Source organism: Brassica rapa, chromosome A03, assembly GCF_000309985.2.
Source record: "Brassica rapa cultivar Chiifu-401-42 chromosome A03, CAAS_Brap_v3.01, whole genome shotgun sequence".
NCBI lineage: Eukaryota > Viridiplantae > Streptophyta > Magnoliopsida > Brassicales > Brassicaceae > Brassica > Brassica rapa.
In genome coordinates, this window is record NC_024797.2 from 25,400,350 (window position 1) to 25,421,722 (window position 21,373).

Here is a 21,373-nt window from a genome sequence, read left to right on the forward strand (position 1 = left end):
ATTATAAGGGCGCTTGGACTGGTGAATGACGATAATACCCTTATCTATATAAACAAACTCCCAGCTCTGATATTTTCGGGCGACGGAGAGTGAAGGCGGAGGGAGAGAGAGAGATGATACCGCAGCAATGGACGCCACCGTGTGGGAGTCAATGCACGCACAAGTATGCAGCTCTTACGCAGATTCCATGTAAGTATCTCCATTGTTGGCTCATTTGTTTGGATGGTTTAGCTATGTAATGATTACAATCGCTGTTTCGAGAGTTCTCGTTAAAATCTGGTAAATTATTTGAAATGGATTTTGATATGTGAATTAGGTTTCTAATTTCTGGATAATGGATGATTCAGAAGGAAGTCCATTGGTCTACATTTTTGTTTGGGGGAAATGTTATTGTCAGGGTACTTAGCTTATTAAGCCTAATCAATTGTTGTTAGCGATCATACTACTTTACTGAGACATTGTCACATTGGGAGAATGATTACTTCTTTGGTTAGATGAAGATTTGTCCAGAGAAAACTCATTGTAGTAGTTGCACGTGTTGAAAGAACACCGTCTTGCTTCTTGGTTAGTAATGTATATTTGTAGAATGTGGCATGTCTCCATCGAGCTCATGTATATGTGAAAATGTTTAATAGGAGGTAGAGGAAGATAAGTTGAACAAGTGTAGTAAAGATGCTTCCGCATCGATGTTGCTTCTCTGGACTATAGACAAATATGTATACTTAGTAAAAGGGCTTGGTATGGACGTTTCTGATGAGAGTTTTACATTCACCATCAGAGAAGCTAGCTGAAACCCTTTGTGTTGTTGTTGTATAGCACTCTCTTTCAGGATTATAGAAACCCCTTTTGATTATCCTGAATCCGTGTTGTAGGGAGAGTATTCTGCAAAAAGGGATGTGATGCCGATAGTGACTCATGGGAAGATTGTAAGCCATTTCTCTCTAATCTCTGAAAATCCGTGATGAAATTGTTAATGAACTGAGGAGTAGAGATACATCTATCCTTCACTACGCAACTTTATAAAACCAAACGTGTCTCTTACATTACATTATATATGTTCATGAAGGCATCTCCTCCTCTTTGTACAGGTTTTTATTTCCTACTTAATGAATTGGTGTAATAGTGTGTGCTCTTTATAGGTGTGTCAGATTGCAGTGAGATATGCTACAAAGATCCTGTGCTAAAAGACCGACAATGGAGTGCTTATATAGATCGTTCTCCTGGAGCTGCCAGCTACTCTGAGGTATTTGAAACAAAAACCTTTTTCTTAAACAGAGTAGTAGTAGACTGAAGAACTGTACTGTATCTAACTTTTTTTATATATCTCCCCTGTTTATACAACTTAGGAATGCTTTCATGCATGTGTCGCAGGCTGTGGTTACAAGGTTTGATATCCATGTTTCAACCCTCATTTTGATGCTTTTGCATTTTTTTCTTCTTCTTAACGCATTGTTTCTGTCATCGTACAGTTTGAAGTTGAATCTGAGGAAGTCAATAAGGTGAAACCAAAGAGACCACCACCACCGCCACCAAAGCCACAACCACCACCACGAGCTAAAAGACCAATGCAGCCTCCTTCTGATGAGGATGTTCCTACAAGTTCTGCTTGACATCAAAACGCTTTGTGAACTAACTTCTCAATACTCTTCAAACATTTGGTAATCTGACATGAGGGAGTATTAATGTTAGTGGGCCTCGTCCCATGGATGGACCTTGTGACCTTTTAGTCCATAAGGCATATTAATGAAACTAGATATTGATATTTGGGTTTTTGCTATCTAATTCATCTTTTACAAGTTCTTTTACTCACATGTCACAATAGATAAACGTTATATTGTGAAATTTGAACATGTAGTGCTTATATTAAACTAAAGAACTCAATATTGAATCCAGAAGTAAATTAGTCAAATGAGATGAGTGTTTTTATGTTGCAAATCTTGATTTCTTGTTAATGAAGGAAACAAAAAGAACATCATGACCTAATCTTGTCGATTAAGAGTTGGTGACTTGGTGGTGGTATCTTCTTCGTCACACCTAACCATTTATGAACCCACATAACAAACGGTGTCGTTTGAGCTCATCAACATCATCTACATAATTTAAAGAGAAAAATACACATGAAAAAAAAAAGAACTCTCTCCCTCACATGGCTCTTCCCTTAAACCGCGTTAGATCGTCGTCTATCTTCACGTTCACTGTTTCATTCGTCTTCATCTTCGCCGGAAAATCATTCTCCCAAGGCATACGACCTTCCGATCATGGCCTACAGTACCAGTTCAGCTCACCACCGACTGAATCTCACTCACCTCCCGGTATAGTGATGTCCTTCTTCGGAGATTCCCATTCTCCTCCTCCTCAGCTCCTCCCAAAAGCTTCGGAAGCAGACGGCGACGATGACTCGTGGTGGCGTGACGGAGCCGCGAACAGACGCGATCACGTGATGAGGCACGTGTTTCTTGCGGCCAGTATCATCTGTGGCGTCTCCGGTGTTGCGCTGCTTGTGGTTTTCACTTTGGTTTACTTCTTTAGGTATCGCAAAAAAAATCCATCGAACTTACCGTGTAACGATTTAAAGTAGAAAATTCGATTTTGATTTTTTTGAAATATGATTTTTACCTTACGTGTATATTACACGAATTTTTATTATTTTTATTTTAAAAAAAAAACATAAAGAGCACTTTGCTTTATTCTGAAGAGTTTTATGTTTTGTTGCACACCCACATATTCTCCATTTTTAAAAAATATATATATATTTTTCTAATTATTGTTGTAGAAAACAAATAAAATTATAATATTGTGTGGTTATTATTAGCCATGAGGATCTGTGAGGCTTCGAATATGATCTGATGCCCAAAATAAAATGATTAAAAAAAAAGAAAAAGGACTATTATTGTCTGTTCATTTAAATAACTTATGAAAATGGTAGGTTCGTGGCAATAATTGATGGAAACTTATTTACTGCTCTGAATTGTCTATTTTTATTGTTAACCAACTGTTGTCGCCGAATTAAACAATTACGTTAACTAACTTCCACATTTATTAATGTTTTTCAGTTAAAAGTTTAATGTTGAGTATTAAACAATCACTTATAAAACAATTAAAAACGATGCCTTCTGTAGTTCTACTTATAAATTTATAGCTAGGAGATATACATATTTTCCAGAAAAGCAAAACTCATAAATCCGACTTATCAGTGATAAAATAATTTATATGGAATCTTATAAATGTATAAAAACCAAGTCTATCGCATCGTTCCAGGCCATATATGCTCCTTTTTCTTGTTAGCCGTAGCCATGATAAACATAGCTGTACCTAACAGGACTATAACTAAGACCAGATTAAGACTAGGTCAAATTAGTCCATCACAATACTCTATTTACGAGTTACATATAATAAAATAGTTCAAATTTTGGAACGAAGGCCAAATAAGTCGATCACATAGAGCGTTTGAATTTCTTCAATGTTATAAACCATAGATCACTTCACCTTAGAGCATGACCAACCACAATATGCTAATAGGTCCTTAGCTAATAAAAAACTAAAATTAATAGTACAGTAAAAAATAAAAAACTATTGGTTTTAAGAAATGATTTTTTAGAAATTTACTGAAAAGTTTTAGAGACAAATGTCTTTTTTTAATTAATCAGACTCTATTAAAAATAAAATTTAAATAAAAAACTAAAATACATCAAAAAAAATATTTCTGTTTATTAAAATCTTCATTTAAGCATACTCGTTGGTGATGCTCTTACAATACATATATTATTTTCAGCAGTCTCTTGCATTTGTCTTTATCTTTAAATATTACGTGAAGGTTATTGGTTGTTGTATTTTAATAGATTTGAAAATCCGAACTAAATCTAGTATTATTGGTTCCATAATTTTCAAATATATATTAAAATCATGTGTTATTGGTTTAATGATTCATAATTCTATATCAAATCAAGTGTTATTCAATCGTACGGATTTACTAATAAACTTGATTTTATAATGGATTTGAATGGATTTGTTTGGATTTTTTTTGTTATAAATACAAAAACTCAAATCCGAGGAAAAACCTCCGGATTTGTAAATATTAATCCGAAAAAAATTTAAAATCTGAATATTTTACTTGGATTTATAAATACTACATGAATTTCTAAATCAATCAAAATATATAAACCAATTAATTGGATTTATAAATACTACTATTCTCGATTTTTTTTAAGAAAACTCCTAAACTACAGGCTTCAGCCTTTCATTGTATTTAAAATTGTATGGCACTGGTCATTGTATGTATATACAGCTAACGAACATTATAGTTGTCGAGGTATCAAAGAAAGGTAGAACACATAAAGCGTGTGTTGAACAAATCTGCGAAAGTTGCATTGTTTAATTCAATATGCATGCATTATACAGTTGTGACCATTGACTATCATACTGCTCTAAATCCTATATTTTCCTAAGTTTTCTTATGAAAATTACTAATTTGCTGCTAGTAGATTGATATAAACACACTATTGGTGGGAAATGATGATGTATACAAACTATATTAATTATGATTCTAGTCGCTCAATCAAGAAATCAAAATCTACCTAATTAAGATAAATGAAAACAAAATAACTGACAGAAAGTGCTTCTTTTGTCAATAAAATCGCTGAATGACAGGAATCTTCGAACACAAATCTGTAAAAATGATAAAATCGAAAATCACAAACCATTGTCATCCACGTATTACCGTGTTCTATTATATGTTATAGTATCACGACTAGGCAATGTTTATCTATTTTCTGAAACATTCTTACAATAATAGACTAAGAATCTTTTGTTAAATAAATTATTAACATATATGATTGTATACGACAAGTAGTATCATGGTTCCCCACTTTCTTATATTTTTCCCGATCAAGCCATACTTCTTCCTTCATTCATCTCCACCATCACAATTTGGCTATATCTTGATATTTATTGTGTGTTCTGTATGGGATACTATCTATTTGCTTAGAGAGACACATATGTTTTGTGTATGTTCATTCAGAGGCTTTCTCCATCAACCACTATCTGTAATCTTTAGGTACATACTATTGCGCTTAATGAATACTCTCTTTTATTTTGAGAAAAATAAAACTCTCTTTCATTTCTTCACAATAATATATATATATGTGTGTGTGTGTGTGTGTGTGTGTGTGTGTGTGTGTGTGTGTGTGTGTGTGTGTGTGTGTGTGTGTGTGTGTGATATGATAAATATTGTGGGATTCTTATGTCATTTTGAGAGTTGCAATTTCTGTCTCTTAGGTAAAAATTAAGCATTCCTAACTTTAATAGCATCATCGGTTACTATTTACTAATGTTCCTATATTATAATCAGATGGATCATAGATTGTTGAAGCTTTTGAGTGCTCATAAATTGAATGTGCTAAATCTTGTTCCGTATGGGATAAACCATCACATGTATACGTATATATTTCCCTTGCTTTCCTGTTGTTTATGTTTCCTATTCTTTTTAATTTTTCTAAGAAAATTTGTTTTTTGTATTACTTTTGTAACAGATAAGAGATAGTGGTTGTGTTAAGCTTATTACAATAGAAGAAGCTGATATATACATTTGGAGGTGGCTAGTGATCTTCTCAATAGACAATCAATAATGACAATGAAGATGAAGGGAATCTACAAAAGCTTCAGATCGATCTCTCATATATTTGGTATCATTTTTACCATATTTTCAGTTACTTCTGATCGTATTAAGCTAAGTTATATGATTTATCAAACTTTCTTGCAACTTTATACCATATAATTAGAATCTGTAAGTTCTGAACAAGAAGTAACTTATAAAAAAAAGTAACCTTAAGACATGAACGTCTACATTTCTGAAGTACAAGTACGCCTCACACGCAAAAAAACAAAAATGCCGGTTCATTTTTAGCCACAATCGTCCATTTTATTCATCCACATGGGAACACCCAATTATCTTAGTCTTAGAGATGTTTTAAGTGATAAAGTTATTTATTTATGAAAAATAATTTGGTCAACAGTTGAGAAAGAAAGAGATTTGGAGATTGGGTACCCAACCGAAGTAAAGCATGTGGCTCATGTTGGCTGGGAGGGCTCCTCTGGCAGTGCTCCTGCATGGGTAAAGCTCTCTCTCTACTTTTTGTTTGTTTTTTCTTTGTTTTTATTTTTACTTTTGTCTTAGAAAAATAATTAGGGTATTTTTCTCATACTGTATTTTACTTAGCAAACAAAAACCGACTTTAGGAGTATGCCATCAACTCTATGGTTTACTTGCCATAAACTCTAGTTTTCTGCTGATGTTGATCTAAAATTTTAATCGTTTTTGTGGATGAAGATGAGTGAATTTAAAGCAGCAGTGGAGCCTTTATCTCCAAGAGCATCATCCTTTAGTCATGCAACACATTCAAATTCTTTCTTGGTCACTTCTTCATCCACTGGTAATTTATGGTTGCATTTTAAGTAATGAAATGTATGAACAATTCTATATACATTTTCAATAATTTCTCAATTATCTAAATTTATATTTCTTTTAAATGTAGATTTTGAACAGAGCTCAAGCCAACCAACTATATCAGATAGGCTAAGGGATGTGCCTCCAATTCCAGTAGGTCTATCCAAGGTTCATACTAAGAGCAAGAATAGGAGAAAGAAACCATCTTCATCATCACCAAGATCCAAATTACAATCTCCAAAGTCTTCAAGATCCACAGGTTTATCTAAATATTCGTTCAAATCAATGACAACTCGATTGAACTCTAATGCATGAAGGTGAATTTAAACAAACAAAAATCATTACTTGTGTCACACATTATGCATAAGGAAAGTTTTTGATAGTTCTGGTGATTTTTTTTGTTCAAAGACATTTTGTTTTGTAGTTCTCGGATTTGAACAACTTCTATGTACATTGTCGAAAAAAATTACAAAAAAAAAGATAAATATTATTTGTGCGAGAGAAAATTATTTACTTTCTATTGTAATCTGGATTCGCAGATTGGAGAAATGGATTTCCTTATTACAAGGAATCAATAATTTTAGGCTGAATTTAATAGAAAATTAGAAATTTAATCTAATATCTCTCTCTCTTGATTTTTTTCCTTAAAAGAAACTAGTTTAATTTGTTGTCAATTTTAATTTTCTTTTAGCATAAAGGGTATGCAAGTATGATTAGCCGTTAGGAGCTGTACATGAGTTTTGAAATAAAAAAAATTGTTTCAAAAGAGATACTCCATGTTTTACATTTACTATTTTATATAATTAGTTAATATTAATAAATTGTAAATTTCAAAAAAATTGTATTTATTCAAAAACATTAATTTTAAATTATTGAAAATAATTAAAAATAAAAATTAATATATGCATAATCAATTTTTAATATGTGTGAAACAGAAAAAAAAAGATATATCATTTAAAAACAAAGGAGTAAAAATTAATAATTAATACAGCCACATCCAAAAATGTGAGGGAAAATGAACAACGATACTCTTCTTTGATAAAAGCCGAGAACCGAACGTAATATTCTTAGTTTACCAAGGCCCATATCGCTAGTTCGTGTTATCATATACTTCAGTATCAAACACATAGTAGACTGTGTCATGTTAGAACTTAGAAGTACATGATTGGACAAAGAGGCGTAGTTCAAATATGTAGTAGCCCGAAAGACGTCATCAATAACATGAGGCTGAGGTTGGCTAGAGCCTTGACGGCCCTATACTTAATTTGTTTAATTTGTGATGACGGAAATTGACAATGTTCATCCTGATTCGTTGGAGAAGATGATAGTGACTCTGTTCATTTCTTATGTGAAAAGTGCATGATAAACAGTTCAAAAATTTAGAGTTTTCAGTAAATTTTCTAGGTTTTGTACTAATTATTAAAAATTAAAAAAAAAACTTTTTCATAATAAGCTTTATAATACAATGTATTTATATTATTAAAACTGAAATACATTTTAGTATTGTTGGAAACATAGATAACAGTATAAATGATAATTTTTTGTAGACACAAATAGCAATATAAAAATAAAAGTATATTGTTATTTTAGTAATTTATTAATATAATTACATCAATTATCTTTCCACATTTCACTCAGTTTAACAATTTCGTTAATTTTATTGCATTAATAATATATCACATCATTAATTATATTACCACAATAATAATAGTGTGGATTTTTATTTATTAGTTAATCAACATTAACTTTGTGCCAATTATAAAATCAAAAATGTAAAATAACTGGATTTTGCATATGGTTAAACGTTCGGTTTAGTTTGTTTTACTAAAACTTTTTTATAATTTAGTTTCAATTGGTGGAAAATTACGTAGCTAAAACATAATGCAAAAACATGTTTTATGAATAAAATAATAATTTAAATCAAAATAATAAAAATATATTACATTTATTGTCACTTAATTTTTCACTCTGTATAATTATTTTACTAAATAAAAAATTCTTTCTATTTCACTTAATTTAGCCAAATACATAGAAATAATACTTTTTATTAGTTTAAATATCAGTTAGGCATAAGCATTGGCTATCTATTTATGTACGAATTGTTCTTTTTATGTATCATTTTTAAAAAAAATTAGGCTCCGCTTGAATATTATAAATTTATGTGTGAGTTTTGAGTTGGGTCCTTCTGGGTCTAGATGAATTCGGTTTTGATGTACAAGAACCTAAAATATCTAAATAACAAATGTATCTTTGTTGGGATATTTGTATCACAAATATCATATTATCCGATTCGGTCGAGGTCTTTTGAATATAATTAGTTATATTACGATTAGAATATATAACACTAATTATGAAAAGCAAATATCAATGTATAAAAATGTAAGAGGAAACGCTGACCAATCTCTAGTTATACACTTGAACTAACAAACAATTATTTCAGTGATATTGAGTAGAGGCACATAAAGACTACATTAAACTAGTTGTAAAGTAAGTATTCTTATTCAGGTTAATCATACAATCAATAATCTATTGCAAGTAATATTACAGGTAGCATTTATATCCAAATATTTGACTATTGGTTTCTTCTTAATAGTACTAATAACCAAAATAAAATTGCTTTAAACAAAAAAAAGTTATATAGCTTTCAGAAGTTATAAGAAAGTAGTAATTAGGATTCTAATGTTTAGTTTCTTATTTTGGTATAATGATCCTTTTATATCGTTTCTGAAGTGTAGTCAGTTTTTTTTTTAAATAACAATAACAAAATGATGCATACTTTCAAAAGTCAAAACGTCCTAAGATTCAAAAACTAAGAAATGATTCATTGTCTGAAACTTTGTTTCCATATTACTGGAAAATCATTCACTGGACCTAAAAGTTAAAGTTAAATGTAAATAAATAAATATAATGAAAATTCTGATTTGGACTTTTGAGTTTGGCGTTTAAAATGACACATTGAACAAAAAAAAAAATTGAAGGCAATAAATGAGTTAGTTGGTAGGCAGAAGTCACTCTTTCCCACTAGCTATTATTAGAAGATGACGTCCCCACAACTCCAAGGCGTTTCAGCTCCATTCATTTACTCAATTACCCTCCTCCAATTCAATGCACCTTTTACACACCTTGTCGTCTATTCTAAACACAGTGAACTACCTGTCGTTTTACCGGATCGTTAGGATTGCAATTCAGGAGTCCCTTCAAAAATACGGTCTATTTGTTATGACAAATTTATTTTTTGTCAACTTTGTTTGTTACAAATTTACTTAGGTGTGATTGTGTGAATGATGAATTAACTATGTAAACAGTAAGCGTCAAGAAACATAACTTAACCAGACATAAATATGAAGCTATAAATATTGTGATACAAGTATATAATCATTAATAATAAGACAATTAGTTGAAAAGAAAGACAATTAGTTATTGTTCCCTCTACGTCGTTAGCAATGAGTATTAGTGTACTGTTCTGGAATTTATAAATACTTTAAATACACAGAATTACACAGGCGTGGTGCATAATAAACTTAATAAATAAATTAAAAAAATCGTTTCATAAAGATGCATATTTTTAAAAATATCTTCTAAATAGATTGATGATTAATTGTGAATTTTTTTTTAAAATTAGTTACACCTATTGAATTCTTATTGGTTCAAAATTATTAAAAATAGAAAATTACAAAACTATATATTTTATTATACTAAGATTTAATATGTTTTATTAATATATATGAAAATTGAAAAATAGTATAAGTTTGAATCGGAAAGAGGATATTAAACAATCAACATAATTAACGCAATAAGTTAAAGACCTTTTCATTGATTCTAAAACTATCTCTAATTCATTTTTATATTCATTTTTATATTTTTTCTTAAAATAGAAAAACTTTGTCATAGAACTGGATTTCTTCTAATATATTTATTTCCATCTTCTATTTTAAGAAAATATAGAAAAATGTTATTTTCATTCGTAAATATAGAGATAATATATAATTTCTGCATATTTTCTATAGAAAAAGAAAAACTTTATTATAGAGTTGTATATTGGTGCAGAACTAGTTCTATAATAAAGTTCTACATTTTATTAAAAAAAATATAGAGTTGTACATGGAATATGTTCTTAAGTCATACTACATAAATCAAATTAGAAATGATAAAAGATGGCCAATTATATCTGAAAATTTACGAGGAAGACGACAACTGCAAGAAAAAACAGCTAATATGTACAGATCTTAACATAATCACCATTTTAAAATGAATGAGTTAATTTAGATCACACTAAAAGTGGATGTAAATTAGTGTGCATGTAATGCACCTCTCCACACATCATCCACTTGTTTTATTGATTACTAGATTTTTCGTCCGCACGTCAGTGCGGGTAGATTTTCATTTTATAAATATATAACAGATACCATCGCAAAACTTTCAAAGATATAACTAGATTTTGATCTGCGCTTAGAAAGCACGGGTTTATTTTTGAAATTAAATAAATTCTTATATAAGAGATAATGTATAGGTTTGAGTACATTTACCCGAGTGCACTGAACCGTAGCAAACTGGGAAAAAAAACTCAAAATTAAGCTAAATTTCATAAATAATCGAGCATATAAAAAATAGAAACCAAAGTAAGGACCAAATGAGTACTTAAAATTTTAAAATACAAATTATATACCTATTAAACATAACTAAACCATTAAAAATTTATACTATTAATAGAATTATATGTGGTAATGATCACATTTGAATAATCTATCATATATTCATATGGATTTATTGTTAGAGCAATTATATAATAGATTATGAGAAAATAATAAATGAATTCAATTAAATTATGCAAAGTATTTAAATAGTTAGAGAAATATAAGTTAAGACCAAATAAATAGTTAAGTCTAATGAAATGGTCCAACAACCTTGTTTAAGTAGATTTTTTAGAAGTGATTCCCTTTTAATAGTATAGATTTACATTTTAGTGTTATATATTGTATAAATCTATAGTGTTATTGGTTATGTTTCTTATTCGATATTATTAATGTATAATGATTTGTTTTATACATTTTACTTTATTATTAACTGTTATTATATATTAATATATTTTTCGAGTTTGGTAAAATAAATTCATAGTATGAAATAAACAAATTTTAAATCTCCTTCATTTTTTCTAATTTTTACAGACTGAATGCAATACATTTTAAAATTTTATTTAGTTATACTATAGAACTGATATTTTCTTAGCATAATTTATATTTCTATGTTATTTATTTTAGTATATTGTGGGATTTTATAAGTAAATAGATTATAATAATATTATATTATTAATTATGAAATCAATCGCTGCATTAATTTAAAAATATTTTAAAATTTTATTAAGATTTTGTTAGATTTTTTTCAACATATTTTGTTATAAGTAAAAATAAAATTTGAATTTACAGTTAAAATTTATTTATTAATATCTATATAATTTTTATGATTTTTTAAAAATGTTATATATTAAATAGATAAACTTAAATAATCAAATAGATATAATTGATGAAATAGACCTAGTATGAATTGTTTATGGTATTTCTTTTAATAAAGAAGATATAGAATATAATTATAAAATTTGAAAAATAGCATACACTTTTATTTTATTTTGTTTTATAATAAAATTTTATTTAAATTAATGTATAATAGTATATATTATTAATTACAAAATTAATCAATGGTATTAATTTAAATAAATATTTTAAATTTTTAGAAAGATTTTGTTAGATTTTTTTTCAACATTTTGTTATAACTAAAACTAAAATTTAAATTTACAGTTAAAATTAATTTATTATTAATAGCTTTATATATTAAATATATTAATGTAAATAATTAAATAAATATAATTAATGAAATAGACCTAATAAAACTAGTATGACTTTTTTATGGTAGATAAAAACAGAACAATACTTAGGTTCACCCCTATGGTGAACCTTGAAATTCACCACTTTCCTTATATCCAATAAATTTCCATATATGTAAATAAATAATATATATTAAATTAAAAAGCTAAAATAACTTAAAAAATAACTAAACTCTAAACTCTAAATCATAAATCACTAAACCTTAAATCTAAACACAAACCCTAAACCCAAATCCAAATCCTATACCCTAAATTTTAAATCCAAATCCTAGATCATAAACTCAAATCCTATATCCAAATTCTACACCTTAAACCCTAAATTTAAACCCTAAATCCTAGACCTAAACCCTAAATCCTAGACCCTAAACCCTAAATCCTAAACCTAAACTCTAAACCCTAAATCCAAACCGTAAACCCTAAATCCAAACCGTAAACCCTAAACCCAAACTCTAGATCTTAAACTCTAGTTTTGGGTTTAGGGTTTAAGATCTAAAGTTTGGGTTTAGGGTTTACGATTTGGGTTTAGGGTTTATGGTTTGATTTAGGGTTTAGGGTTTGAGTTTAGGATTTAGGGTTTAGGATCTAGGATTTGGGTTTAGATTTAGGGTTTAAGGTGTAGAATTTGGATATAAGGTTTGAGTTTATGATCTATGATTTGGATTTAAAATTTAGGGTATAGGATTTGGATTTGGGTTTAGGTTTAATGGTTTATGATTTAGAGTTTAGGATTTAGTTATTTTTTTTGTTATTTTAGCTTTTTAATTTAATATATACTGTTTATTTATATATATGGAAATTTATTAGATATAAGGAAAGTGGTGAATTTAAAGGTTCACCCCAGGGGTGAACCTAAGTATTGTTCATAAAAACAGTACTTATATTTTAATAGAGAAGATACTAACGACATCCCATTTATTTTAAGATGATCTATTCACTTTCACATCGGTTTATGGCCAATCTAATCAAAAAGTTGGTGCAGTATAACCTTCATGTAAGGGTCAACTGCTAAATGTACAATTTTTTTGGTATAACTAAATGTACAATTAATGGCATACAACATTGTTTTGGATATTATTAGTCACATAGTTTTACAAATTTGATTGATATTTTTTTTTATCGATAGTTTTCTCGAACGTCAAACCACACACGTACTGTATAAATTAGGCACTTTCAAGTGTCAAAAACTCGAATTGACGAACGCACATTCACCATTTTCCAAAAAATGACTACCACCAAATGAGTTGCTGTCAATCTCGAACCTGTGAACAAAAATTCAACCATTTCTATATAAGACAAGTGTCAACCAACCTTCTATAGAGTATATATGTATAAAGGGTAGTATAGTCAATTATCTAGACCTAGTATACCTTCTGTATTCTGTATATATACGTGTATTCCTACTTCTAATAAGATGATTCAGTTCCATAAACCTATATGGTATCAGAGCATTGATCCATAACCTAAAACCTAGCCGTCAAAGTTCAAACTCTCTCTTCCCTCTCTTTTCTCCATCGTCACCTTTCTCAAAACTGAATCCATGTCGACATCTCAGACATCATCTCACGAGACCATAATGGTTTCCGACTCTCAGAAGATTCTCAGCATCAATATGACCAATGTCACTAAACTTACGGCTTCTAATTTCCTCATGTGGAGCCGTCAAGTTCAAGCTTTACTTGATGGTTACGATTTGTCCGGATACCTTGACGGATCTACCATCATCCCACCTCCGACGATCACCACCGACGGTGTCGTCACTGCCAATCCAGCGCATCAAGTGTGGAAACGTCAAGACAAACTTATCTACAGCTCGTTGCTTGGAGCCATCACGGTCGCGATCCAGCCTATCCTGGCCACGACAACCACATCTGCTCAGATTTGGGAAACGTTGTCTGCGACTTACGCTAAACCTAGTCGCGGTCACATCCAACAATTGCGTCAACAGATCAAGACATGGAGCAAGGGTACGATGAGTATCGATGTGTACTTTCAAGGGTTCAAAACTCGTTTTGATCAAGTTGCAATTCTCGGGAAACCCTATGATATCGAAGATCAGATTGAGTTCATCTTAGATGGACTACCCGATGAGTACAAACCGCTCAAGGATCAACTTGAAGGCCGTGAGTATCCTCCATCTCTCACAGAGATTCATGAAAAGCTCCTGAACCATGAAAACAAACTCCTTGCAAAGCACGCTACTCCTGCGATCATTCCGGTTACCGCAAATCTGGCAAATCACCGTGGCTCCTACAACAACAACAATTACTCTCAGCGTCAGAATCAGGGTTCATCTCGTCCCAGCAACAACCGCTCACAGCAAACGTGGCAGCAACAGCAATTCTCGCCGCGCAATGACACGGCTCCAAGGGGTTATCAAGGGCGCTGTCAGTTGTGTGGGGTTCACGGTCATAGTGCTCGTAAATGTTCTCAACTTCAGAGTGCTGCTGCCTCTTACAACTCGAACTCAAGGTCACAGTCGCCATCTCCTACTTCATGGCAACCGCGTGCTAACATGGTCACAGCTCAGGCCTACAATCCAGGCAACTGGATCTTGGACAGTGGTGCTACACATCACTTGACCACTGATCTGAGCAACCTGGCGCTTCACCAGCCTTACACCGGTGGCGAAGATGTGACTATCGCAGATGGGTCCGGTCTTCCGATCTCGCATACGGGTTCCACAACTCTCAACTCCTCTCATCATTCTTTTCATTTAAACAATATCCTATATGTTCCTAACCTACAACGCAACCTTATCTCTGTTTATCGCTTGTGCAATTCCAATAACGTATCTGTTGAATTCTTTCCTGCTCATTTTCAGGTGAAGGATCTCAGCACGGGGGTCCGATTACTCCAAGGCAAGACTAAAGACGAGTTGTACGAGTGGCCGGTTACTTCCTCAAACACAATCTCCCTTTTCGCCTCTCCTACACCCAAAACCACTCTATCTTCTTGGCACTCCCGATTGGGACACCCATCTTTACCTGTTTTGCAAACTGTTATTTCGAAATTCTTGTTGCCTATTTCTTCTTCTTCTCAAAAAGAGACCCCATGTTCTCATTGTTTCAGTAATAAAAGTCATAAACTTCCTTTTCATACAAATACAATCACTTCTTCTCAACCCCTTGAATACTTGTATACTGATGTATGGACTTCTCCTGTCCTTTCCATCGATAACTTCAAGTATTATCTCATATTTGTTGATCATTTTACCCGATATACATGGTTCTATCCTCTTAAACAAAAATCCCAAGTCAAAGAAACCTTCATCCACTTCAAAGCCCTGGTTGAAAAGCATTTTGATAAACCCATAAAGAACTTGTACTCCGACAATGGAGGCGAGTATGTGGCTCTCCGCGCCTTTCTCTCTGCGTCTGGCATCTCTCACTTCACCTCACCACCACACACACCTGAACATAATGGCATCGCAGAGCGCAAACACCGCCATATTGTTGAAACCGGGCTGACCCTACTTCATCAAGCTCAGCTACCGACTACATATTGGACCTACTCGTTTGCGGCAGCGGTATACTTGATCAATCGGCTCCCATCGCCGGTTCTTGCTCATCAGTCACCATATTTGAAGCTATTCAACAAACCACCCAACTATCTCAAGCTTCGGGTCTTTGGTTGTCTCTGCTTTCCTTGGCTTCGACCATATGCGCAACACAAACTGGACTCTCGCTCTCTCTCATGCATCTTCCTTGGCTACTCACTGACTCAAAGTGCTTATCTATGTCTCCATCTTCCGACTGGCCGACTGTACACATCCCGCCATGTCCAATTCATAGAGACCCAGTTTCCTTATCCCACGCAACCAGCTCCATCTCAAGATGCTGAGGAGGTCCAGCCACCAGTCTTTGCACCACCTACCCACATACCTCTCTCACCAACACTCGTACAACCCGTCTCGTCTCCTCCCCCGTGTCAAGATTCTCACCAGAATGTGTCTAACACAACGACACCTAGTGTCGGAACAGGAACTAATTCCACAGGTACGCTTGTTGGTTCTGTGCAGGTACATGAGCAGAGTCCTACACCCGCATCCTCCTCCTCTTCACCTATGCAGTCACAGAACCTACCTGAACCCACACCACAACCTGAACCTCATCCAACACCACCTTCACCTATCCTTACGCCACCACCCCCTTCTCCTCAACCTGACCCCACTCCATCTCCACCACCAGTTAACAATGTTCATCCCATGCGAACAAGAGCCAAAAACAATATCATAAAACCCGCTCAAAAATTCTCTCTTACCGTCACCAGTAAACCCATTTCTCCAATACCCATCTCCATTGCCCAAGCTATGCGAGATCCGAACTGGCGGAACTCTATGGGAGATGAGTATAATGCTCAAATTCGTAATAATACGTTTGAATTGGTTCCACCAAAACCGAATCAAAATGTTATTGCTACGAAGTGGATTCATACTATTAAGTATTTACCTAACGGTTCTCTTGATAGGTACAAATCTCGGTGGGTTGCACGAGGTGACAAACAAGAATATGGCGTTGATTATGCCGAAACTTTTAGCCCGGTGGTCAAGACTCTCACCATTCGCCTGGTCCTTCAGGTTGCGGTCAGTCGCTCGTGGCCTATCAAACAGCTGGATGTTAACAACGCCTTTCTCCAAGGCACGCTTACTGATGAGGTCTACGTCTCTCAACCTCCTGGCTTTGTTGATCCAGACCGACCGCGTCATGTTTGTCTTCTTAAGAAGGCGCTTTATGGGCTCAAACAAGCACCACGTGCTTGGTATCTCGAGCTCCGGAACTATCTCCTCCACATGGGATGTACAAATTCGGTCGCTGATACATCCGTATTCATCTACATTCATGGTGATCATATTGTTTATATCCTTGTCTATGTGGACGATATAATTGTCACTGGGAGCAGCAGTAACTTGGTTCAAGGGGTTATCTATGTACTCTCTTCACGGTTTTCCTTAAAGGCACCTACTGATCTCAGCTACTTTCTTGGTGTTGAAGCTACCCGCACTGCTACTGGTCTCCATCTGATGCAGCGCAAATATATCATCGATCTTCTCACCAAAACGAAGATGCTGGATTCAAAACCGGTTTCCACACCGCTGCCTGTCTCTCCCAAACTTACCCTTCAATCCGGTCACCCTATTGATGATCCACGACAGTATCGTATGGTGGTGGGGAGCCTTCAGTACTTGTCGATTACACGACCCGACATTGCCTATACGGTCAATCGTCTCTCACAGTTTATGCACCGTCCAACGGACGAGCACTGGAACGCTGCGAAACGGGTCTTGCGTTACCTAGCCGGCACGTTATCTCATGGTATCATGCTCCGTCGTAACACACCACTGTCTCTCCATGGCTATTCTGACGCTGATTGGGCTGGAGATCAGGACGACTTCATCTCCACCACGGCCTTTATCTTATATCTTGGTGCCACTCCTATCGCTTGGTCGTCCAAGAAGCAATCTGGAGTGGCTCGCTCGTCAACTGAAGCTGAATATCGAGCCGTTGCCACCACCGCTGCAGAGATGAAATGGGTCCGTTCTCTTCTCACCGAGCTTGGTATCATGCTGAAGTCTCCTCCTGTTATCTTCTGCGACAATGTAGGAGCTACTTATCTCAGCGCAAATCCAGTTTTTCATTCTCGCATGAAACATCTTGCATTGGATTTTCATTTTGTGCGCGAAAATGTTCAAACTGGTGCATTGCGTGTCACACACGTTTCGACAAAGGATCAACTCGCAGATGCTCTCACTAAGCCGCTTCCTCGTCCGCGCTTCACTGAATTGATAAACAAGATTGGAGTGGTTTCACTCTCTCCATCTTGAGGGGGTGTATAGAGTATATATGTATAAAGGGTAGTATAGTCAATTATCTAGACCTAGTATACCTTCTGTATTCTGTATATATACGTGTATTCCTACTTCTAATAAGATGATTCAGTTCCATAAACCTATACCTTCTTCCAACCAAGAGACCTTGGGTTGCTACAAACATTTAATAGTCATTATATATGTAAATATTAACATTTATACATGTATATAATAGCCATATAGGCAAGGTCGTGCGTGAAAGAAACATATGACCCCAAATTATTTAATACTGCTATTTGTAATAATTTTCTATGTGTTTTATGAGAAAACTTGTTCGATATGTTTTTGCATTACGAGTTTTTAAAGTCTTGTTCGTTTACATTAAGTAGCAGGGTTCCGTTTTCTGAATCCACGAAAATCCATATACTTCAACACGGTCTTATACTCTTATGTGTATATGAGCATTCCTAAAAATGAATTTGTCATCTAGCTTCATAATACAACACCATGCACATAACACGTCAGATAAATCAAGACACCATTGACAATATAATGAGTGTGATTGGTTAAGTAGTGGAGTAATTAGGGTGAAAAAAATGAAGTGGAAAGGGGAGAAATAAAAGGTAATAAAGTTGGAGTAAATCTTTTTCATCTCATAAAAGTTGAAGGAATAATTACTCTAGTTTTAGTACAATTTTTCACTTTTTTAGAGTAAAATGAGCTGAAATCATTTTCCACTTGATCGGATAAAATCAAAGTAAATATGCTGAATTTTTTTTCACCCATTTTATTTACTCTAATTATACCATACAATCACACCCAGGGCCGGCCCTGGGCTAAAGCCCATAAAGCAAAAGCTTTAGGCACCAAAAAGTATTAATCGTTTAGGGGCGCCAAACTTTGTTAAAAGGCCGTTTAGTGTAGTGGCTTTGAGATTTGGCAACTGTCTTTCACGTGGGTGGTTCAAAGCTCTTCATCCTCTTTTTATTTTCTTTTTCTTCTTGATAATGATGACTATGAAATAAAACACGATGGAACACCATCACTTGTAAAATAAATAATAGTTTCTTCTTTTTTCATTAGTTTCTTTTATTATATTAAATATGATGTATAAGATAAATATTAAACAAAAACCTAATTAATAATTCATTATACGCTTTATGTTTTATGTTTTAATTCTTTTCAATTGTATTTTATTCTAAAGCTACGTTCACATTTGGTGATGACTGAAGTGGTTGTGTTTCCCACCTCTATATATGCCTTCTTCTTTTATTTCTTCTTATTGGTTTTCATACTTTTTTTATAATCTATTTAAGAATTTCTTGAAATCTGAATAAATATAACATTATTAGAAGTTAGTTGTGTTTTCTGGAATTCAGTAAAAATTCAATATAATTTTATAAATGAAAATATTGCTAAATCTATTTTAGTCTTATGAAGAAAATTCATTTTATGGAATTTGATTACCTAAAAAGAATGTTGACAAGAACTTACAAAAACGATTGAAGTATTAGAATTTTTCAAAAATAACGAATGATTTTTATCCAAACAAAAAATTGCTTGTGTGGAATGTTTCTCCCAAAATTTTAACTCTTTAAAATTATATCTCTCGTGAATGATTAACAGATTTTATAAATAATATATTGATATTTATGAACTACATTTTTTCAAAAAAAAAAAAAGTTTTAATGATAGTTTTCCTTGTTGTGATGATATTTTTTTAAAAAAAATTAGAGGTAAGGGGCAACAATTTTTGTGTCCGCTTTAGGCGCCAGATGAGTCCGGACCGGTACTGATCACACCAAATATGTATTATGTATATGCGTACATGCACTTAGTTTCACACATCATACACAATGTATGTTAGCATGAATGGTATATCTATGTGATGTAATTCTTAATGTGTGAGCTGTTTCTTGGACAATGGTCCACAAGGATATTGCTCCCCAACTACATGAGTCAATGGAGTACTGGCCAATTTATAATTAAAAGAATTAATCCAAACTACCATTAAATATAACTTTGACCTTTTTAATTCATTTTTAGATATTCTTGGAACTTCCGTAGTTTCCATCTCATCCCTTTCTTTTGCTCCTTCAAAGAGGGTCCAATCGCGAAAGTTATCTCATATATCATGTATTTTGGTATGATATATAATTATATAGGTTGACAAAAAAGACCATTATATGATAGTGTGCACAGTGTGTTTTTCGTTGCAGTAATTCATCAGGTAACCTGAGACAATCAGTTTGACATCAGCCAAAAAGATGGAATGGTTGTAAAATAATTGTCTTTAAAATTTTATATTTACTCTAAAACATAATAATTTATGTTTATTTGCGTTTATGAATAAGTTGCACTATTTTCTACGTTTCAATGAAAATAGCTAACTTAATTTTCCATTTATTCATATTATTTATTAATATTATTTCATGATTAATACAGTTTGTGTATTAAAATAATTTTTATGAAGATAGGGTGTCCATTGATTCTAAATATTTTTAATTTTTGACGTTGGGGAACTACTTGATATACTAACTGAACATGATTTTAGAGTGGTTAATTTGTGATTGGGATGTATGTAGAGGGTTAAACTTTTTATTTACAATCAATATGAAAATGTGGATTCATTAGTTGTTTTTATGACAACCCCGGTAATGACGTAGTGTCATGGATTCTGATGCTTTAAATTCTTCTCTTAAACTTGCACCAACCATTCGAATTGTATAGAAACTTACTTTCAGATAAAATGAGTAACTACTTTCATAATGACAGTATAACTAAGAGCCATGAATGTAGTCGTATAAGGTTCTTGCTATATAAATTAATATCGTCGCTAATCAACCATCAAAGAAGCTAATTAATAATAATGATTATACCCTGCAGGTTTCCAAATAAATTTTATTAAGCTCAAACATCATGCTAACAATTGTATTTACATTTTATTCAGGGAATCAGAATCATGATGCAATATTGACTGACATAAATTATACGAAGTGGTGTGTAAACCAGACAAAGCATTTATATGTCCATATTTAATTTCTTGGACATACATGTACTTAATGTGCAATATGCACAACACATGCAAATAATTAATCTGATATAGCATACTTAATTAGGTAATAAACTATAACCATGAACATATATATAGTAAGTTAATAACCATGTAATGGCAAGCATTTTAAAATTTTCGTTAATTATTCTTCTATTGTTTTTCTTACCTACGAGAACCCGTGAAGTCAAAGAG

The 21,373-nt window shown here is 32.8% G+C and overlaps 4 protein-coding genes and 1 long non-coding RNA gene across 6 annotated transcripts in view; 4 read left to right on the forward strand and 1 right to left on the reverse strand.

Moving 5' to 3' along the window:
• The window catches only part of LOC103861069 (potassium transporter 9), a 645,946-nt gene that overhangs the window by 453,046 nt on the left and 171,527 nt on the right, over positions 1–21,373 (forward strand). The gene's annotated exons all lie outside the window — the stretch shown is intronic.
• On the forward strand, positions 51–1,799 carry LOC103861246. The gene is made up of 5 exons (XM_009138960.3): positions 51–189; positions 873–926; positions 1,140–1,243; positions 1,347–1,385; positions 1,470–1,799. The coding sequence occupies exons 1-5, from the start codon at positions 114–116 to the stop codon at positions 1,608–1,610; spliced, it is 414 nt and encodes a 137-aa protein (XP_009137208.1). The 5' UTR covers positions 51–113; the 3' UTR covers positions 1,611–1,799.
• LOC103861247 lies at positions 1,903–2,687 on the forward strand. The gene has a single exon (XM_009138962.3). The coding sequence runs from the start codon at positions 2,147–2,149 to the stop codon at positions 2,576–2,578; it is 432 nt and encodes a 143-aa protein (XP_009137210.1). The 5' UTR covers positions 1,903–2,146; the 3' UTR covers positions 2,579–2,687.
• Positions 2,310–10,642, forward strand: LOC103861248 (CRIB domain-containing protein RIC11). Of its 2 annotated transcripts, none has more exons than XM_033286865.1 (5): positions 2,310–2,529; positions 5,529–5,681; positions 6,012–6,109; positions 6,326–6,428; positions 6,531–10,642. In XM_033286865.1, exons 2-5 carry the CDS (start codon positions 5,624–5,626, stop codon positions 6,755–6,757), a joined length of 486 nt encoding a protein of 161 aa, XP_033142756.1. In that variant the 5' UTR covers positions 2,310–2,529; positions 5,529–5,623; the 3' UTR covers positions 6,758–10,642. The 2 variants fall into 2 exon arrangements, with proteins under 2 accessions (XP_033142756.1, XP_009137211.1); XM_009138963.3 differs by lacking the exon at positions 2,310–2,529 and adding an exon at positions 3,123–5,053 and having other exon boundaries at positions 6,531–10,053.
• Positions 12,358–21,276, reverse strand: LOC117132509. The gene is made up of 2 exons (XR_004456108.1): positions 18,273–21,276; positions 12,358–13,628 (listed from the first exon to the last, which is right to left on the reverse strand). It is a non-coding gene; the product is annotated as an uncharacterized LOC117132509 (long non-coding RNA).

Excerpts from the sequence above, each read along its gene's own strand:
- LOC103861246 (XM_009138960.3), top strand. The coding sequence starts at position 114 with ATGATACCGCAGCAATGGACGCCACCGTGTGGGAGTCAATGCACGCAC. Across the intron at positions 927-1,139 it reads TAGTGACTCATGGGAAGATT|GTGTGTCAGATTGCAGTGAG; the intron begins GTAAGCCATTTC and ends TGCTCTTTATAG. Across the intron at positions 1,244-1,346 it reads GAGCTGCCAGCTACTCTGAG|GAATGCTTTCATGCATGTGT; the intron begins GTATTTGAAACA and ends TATACAACTTAG.
- LOC103861247 (XM_009138962.3), top strand. The coding sequence starts at position 2,147 with ATGGCTCTTCCCTTAAACCGCGTTAGATCGTCGTCTATCTTCACGTTC.
- LOC103861248 (XM_033286865.1), top strand. The coding sequence starts at position 5,624 with ATGACAATGAAGATGAAGGGAATCTACAAAAGCTTCAGATCGATCTCT. Across the intron at positions 6,110-6,325 it reads CTGGCAGTGCTCCTGCATGG|ATGAGTGAATTTAAAGCAGC; the intron begins GTAAAGCTCTCT and ends TTGTGGATGAAG. Across the intron at positions 6,429-6,530 it reads GGTCACTTCTTCATCCACTG|ATTTTGAACAGAGCTCAAGC; the intron begins GTAATTTATGGT and ends TTTTAAATGTAG.